The sequence below is a fragment of the Nerophis lumbriciformis genome, linkage group LG01 (assembly GCF_033978685.3).
Source record: "Nerophis lumbriciformis linkage group LG01, RoL_Nlum_v2.1, whole genome shotgun sequence".
Lineage (NCBI taxonomy): Eukaryota > Metazoa > Chordata > Actinopteri > Syngnathiformes > Syngnathidae > Nerophis > Nerophis lumbriciformis.
In genome coordinates, this window is record NC_084548.2 from 72,939,192 (window position 1) to 72,945,191 (window position 6,000).

General features: G+C 43.2%; 1 protein-coding gene across 1 annotated transcript in view; it reads left to right on the forward strand.

Annotated features, from left to right (window-relative positions):
• The window catches only part of csrnp2 (cysteine-serine-rich nuclear protein 2), a 51,018-nt gene extending 45,224 nt beyond the window's left edge, over positions 1-5,794 (forward strand). The window contains exon 5 of the mRNA XM_061964825.2: positions 2,127-5,794. Within this exon, the coding sequence (XP_061820809.2) occupies positions 2,127-2,723 (597 nt within the window). The 3' untranslated portion in view covers positions 2,724-5,794. The remainder of the gene's footprint in view (positions 1-2,126) is intronic.
• The last annotated feature ends 206 nt before the right edge of the window (positions 5,795-6,000 follow it).

Consider the following 6,000-nt stretch of genomic DNA (forward strand, 5'->3'; position numbering starts at 1 on the left):
CACGCACACACAAATATGATTACACACACAACTCTCATGGCAGAAACGTAAAAAAAGTCACATATAAAGACAGCCAATCAGGGTTCCTGCCTCACATGAATCTGATTAGACACATTTTTTTACGCACACACAAGTCTTAGTAAGCACACACAGACTGTATACATGGACACACAAATGTGATTACGCACAACTCTTTCACGGCAGAAACGTAAGAAAAAGTCTTGTATAAAGACAGCCAATCAGGGTTCCTGCCTCACACGAATCTGATTAGACACGTTTTTTTACGCACACACAACTTTTAATACGCACACTCAGACTGTATACATGCACACACAAATGTGATTACGCACAACTCTTTCACGGCAGAAACGTAAGAAAAAGTCACATATAAAGACAGCCAATCAGGGTTCCTGCCTCACACGAATCTGATTAGACACACATTTTTTTAAGCACACACAGATTGTATTACACGCACACACAAATATGATTACACACACAACTCTCATGGCAGAAACGTAAAAAAAGTCACATATAAAGACAGCCAATCAGGGTTCCAGCTTCACATGAATCTGATTAGACACATTTTTTTACGCACACAAAACTCTTAGTACGCACACAGATTCTATTACACACAAATATGATTACGCATGCAACTCTCATGGCAGAAACGTAGAAAATAGTCACGTATAAAGACAGCCAATCAGGGTTCCTGCCTCACACGAATCTGATTAGACACACATTTTTTTACGCACACACAACTCTTAGTATGCACACACAGATTGTATTACACGCACACACAAATGTGATTACGCACACAACTCTTTCATGGAAGAAACGTAGCAAAAAGTCATGTATATAAAGACAGCCAATCAAGGTTCCTGCTTCACACGAATCTGATTAGACACACATTTTTTTAAGCACACACAGATTGTATTACACACACACACAAATATGATTACGCACACAACTCTTTCATGGCAGAAATGTAAGAAAACGTCACGTATAAAGACAGCCAATCAGGGTTCTTGTCTCACACGAATCTGATTAGACACATTTTTTTACGCACACACAAGTCTTAGTACGCACACACAGATTGTATTACACACACACACACAAATGTGATTACACACACAACTCTTTCATGGCAGAAATGTAAGAAAAAGTCCCGTATAAAGACAGCCAATCAGGGTTTCTGCCTCATACGAATCTGATTAGACACGTTTTTTTACGCACACACAACTTTTAATACGCACACTCAGACTGTATACATGCACACACAAATGTGATTACGCACAACTCTTTCACGGCAGAAACGTAAGAAAAAGTCACATATAAAGACAGCCAATCAGGGTTCCTGCTTCACACGAATCTGATTAGACACACATTTTTTAAGCACACACAGATTGTATTACACGCACACACAAGTGTGAATACGCACACAACTCTTTCATGGCAGAAACGTAGCAATATGTCACGTATAAAGAGACAGCCAATCAGGGTTCCTGCTTCACACAAATCTGAGTACAGACACACATTTTTTTCGCACACACAACTCTTAGTACGCACACACAGACTGTATACACGCACACACAAATGTGATTACGCACACAACTCTTTCATGGCAGAAACAAGGCAAAAAGTCTTGTATAAAGACAGCCAATCAGGGTTCCTGCCTCACACAAATCTGAGTGCAGACACACGTTTTTTTCCCCCGCACACACAACTCTTAGTACGCACACACAGATTATATTACACACACACACACGCACAACTCTTCCATGGCAGAAACGTAGCAATATGTCACGTATAAAAAGACAGCCTGCCTCACACGAATCTGATTAAAGACACTTTTATTTTGCACACACACAGATTGTATTAAATACCCACACTATTGTGATTACACACACACACACACACAACTCTTTCAGGGCAGAAACGTAGAAAAAAAGTTACACATAATTGCGGTTTCCTGCTTCACACACATCCTTTTACACACACACAGACACCTTCAACAACACACATTGAAACACAGACACACAAAGATGATCATTGGATTACAGACGCACATCTGCAAATAAGTGAGAGTTGACAGGGCGGACTAAAGTGCGGCCTGCTTGCTCCTCCAGGTGGACAGAATGTCCTTCCCGTGCGGATGCACCAGGGACGGCTGCGGCAACATGGCGGGCCGCGTGGAGTTCAACCCCCTGCGTGTGCGCACGCACTACCTGCACACCGTCATGAAGCTGGACCTGGAGAAGAGGACCGTGCTGCTGCCACTCCCCGCCGGGTCTTACGCCGAGTCCGACCCGGCCTTCGCCCCGGCCTGCCTCTCGTCCCCGGAGGCGGAGAAGGAGGAGGACGTCCTGGAGCGAGAGAACGAGACCGCCGTGTTGCACCTGCAGAGCGCCGAGGAGCAGGAGAGGCTGGAGAGGGAGGTGCAGGCGGGGAGCCTGGGGGCGGAGCTCCCCGGGCATGGGGAGGAGCCACAGGTGGAGGAGGTTCTGCTGCAAGGCCCCTTCCCCGCCGTGCTGTGCATCAACCAGGAGGCGGAGGAGGGGAACCCTGCTGATGTTCTCACAGACTCCGCCCCTCTCCTCTACTACCAGCTCAGCTCCATAGAGCCCGCCGCCTTCGAGACCCCCGCCGCCAGTGCGCCGCTCGAAGGCGACGAATCAAAGGAAGCGGCGACGCCCTCCGCCGACCCACTTCCCGCCGACCATTAAGTCCCAGCTTGTCTGCGCACGTTTTGCACAAACCGCTTCCAAGAAGTAAAAAGTTTCACCGTGCTCGCTCGTGGCCGAAGCATCTTGAGTGAACTCCCTGCAAAAAAAAAAAAAAAAAAAATGCACAGGAGGAAGAACTGCTAGCAAAGCAAAAAAAGCGACGTAGCGAAAACTTTAGTCAAGCCAAATGACGGCGAAAACTGACCTAATAATCCTGGAAATACTTGTTCTCCTGTACTGTAACAGCGTCTGCTTCAATGTCTCACTACAGTAGATCCCCGACTACTCGCCGCTGTAAATATCCATCCATTTTCTACCGCTTGTCCCTTTCGGGGTGGCGGGTGGGGGTGCTGGAGCCTATATCAGCTGCATTCGGGCGGAAGGCGGGGTACACCCTGGACAAGTCGCCACTTCCTCGCAGGGCCAACACAAACATTCACACTCCATCCATCCATCTTCCTACGCTTATCCGAGGTCGGGTCGCGGGGGCCGCAGCCTAAGCGGGGAAGCCCAGACTTCCCTCTCCCCAGCCACTTAGTCCAGCTCCTCCGAGCCGGGAGACATAGTCTTCCCAACGTGTCCTGGGTCTTCCCCGTGGCCTCCTCCCCGAGGGAGGCGTTCGGGTGGCATCCTGACCAGATGCCCGAACCACCTCATCTGGCTCCTCTCCATGTGGAGGAGCAGCGGATTTACTCTGAGTTCCTCCCGGATGACAGAGCTTCTCACCCTATCTCTAAATGAGAGTCCCGCCAAACTCATTTGGGCCGCTTGTACCCGTGATCTTGTCCTTTCGGTCATAACCCAAAGCTCATGACCATAGGTTTAGTTTAGTCTTTATTTGAAGGGACAATGCACAGGAACATTAAGCTCAAAGACAGATATGTTCTGTACCAGATTATAGCTCATTTCCACCTGCAGTCCCTGGCTAATTAAATTAAAGGGATACAAAAATCATGCAATAAAATTATGACAAAAAAATCAAATTAAGAAAAGTCATAAAATGCCCTTTCATGGACACATACTTAATATACAATACAACCACACATCATCACACAAAGACAATACATGCTCTTGTTCACATCTGTCATCATTTGTAAAAACAACCATGATTTTAACACACACACACCTCACAATTTACAACATAATGCTCTCATGGATAAATATAATAAGCATTAAAGTTGATGTGTCAAACATAGTGGCCACCTTATTGGCCGTGTGAGCAGCTTTGATTGCTCCAAAGCCACTTCTTCACTTCAATTGTGAATGAAGAGTCACCTGTTAGACTTTTCAAGTTTGTTGTGAGGTCGTTCCATCGCTTGTACCCGTGATCTTGTCCTTTCGGTCATGACCATAGGTTTAGTTTAGTCTTTATTTGAAGGGACAATGCACAGAAACATTAAGCTCAAAGACAGATATGTTCTGTACCAGATTATAGCTCATTTCCACCTGCAGTCCCTGGCTAACTAAATTAACGGGATACAAAAATCATGCAATAAAATTATGACAATAAAACATACTTGCCAACCCTCCCGAAATTCAGCGCCTCTCCCGAAAACCTCCCGGGACAAATATTCTCCCGAAAATCTCCCGATTTTCAGCCGAGGCTGGAGGCCACGCCCCCTCCAGCTCCATGCGGACCTGAGTGAGGACAGCCTTTTTTTCATGAGGGGAGGACAACAGGGTGACAAGAACTAAATCATCCAGACTAGAGATAAATTGTATTATTATGTTTATCTTACCTAAAAATAAATATATTTATTAATAAAAAAAAAAAAAAAACTAAATACATTTTTACTATATTTTGCTAAAAACATCAAAATTAATTGTATTTTTATTTGTATTTTTTTCTGACTCCTTATTACATCCAGCCATAGAATTATACATTAAAATAAACATATTTGAAATAATTAATTTAATTTTAAATTATCGTAATAATTCATTTAAAATGACCATATTTAATTATTAAAATAATTGCTTGTTTATAAACAACTTTAGCATTTTATTCATTACATTTTGAAGCTCTCAGAAGCCAAGTTATGTTATATTCCTTAATATTCATTTAAGCAAGTTTGAAGTATCAATTATCTAAACACAGTTTTGTTTGCATATTTTCAGGATATATACATATATATATATATTTATATATATATATATATATATATGAAATACTTGACTTGGTGAATTCTAGTTGTCAATATACTCCTCCCCTCTTAACCACGCCCCCAACCACGCCCTGCCCCACCCCCGACCACGCCCCCACCCCCCACCTCCCGAAATCGGAGGTCTCAAGGTTGGCAAGTATGCAATAAAATCATGTAATCAAATTAAGAAAAGTCATAAAATGCCCTTTCATGGACACATACTTAATATACAATACAGCCACACCTCATTTACATCATCACACAAAGACAATACATGCTCTTGTTCACATCTGTCATCTTTTGTAAAAACAACCATGATTTTAACACACACACACACCTCACAATTTACAACATAATGCTCTCATGGATAAATATAATAAGCATTAAAGTTGATGTGTCAAACATAGTGGCCACCTTATTGGCCGTGTGAGCAGCTTTGATTGCTCCAAAGCCACTTCTTCACTTCAATTGTGAATGAAGAGTCATCTGTTAGATTTTTCAAGTTTGTTGTGAGGTCGTTCCATCGCTTGTACCCGTGATCTTGTCCTTTCGGTCATGACCATAGGTTTAGTTTAGTCTTTATTTGAAGGGACAATGCACAGAAACATTAAGCTCAAAGACAGATATGTTCTGTACCAGATTATAGCTCATTTCCACCTGCAGTCCCTCGCTACATAAATTAAAGGGATACAAAAATCCTGCAATAAAATTATGACAATAAAATCATGTAATCAAATTAAGAAAAGTCATAAAATGCCCTTTCATGGACACATACTTAATATACAATACAACCACAACTCATTTACATCATCACACAAAGACAATACATGCTCTTGTTCACATCTGTCATCATTTGTAAAAACAACCATGATTTTAACACACACTTCACAATTTACAACATAATGTATGGCGTCACATTAGTGCCAAAAATCCGAGCGCATAAAAACTGTTATCGCGCGCTGATTCTCCACTTCGTGTGCGCGCGCGACACCCTTTTGCGCGCGCGTGGTGCCTTTCTGCGCGCTCTTTGTGTACTCCTGGCATCTCTCCTCGCACTCTCATGTTTCTTTTTGGCACTTTGGGGGCGGGTATGCTTAGACGGCCCCTTCTTTCTGATTGGCTCTGAGCATTTTTCA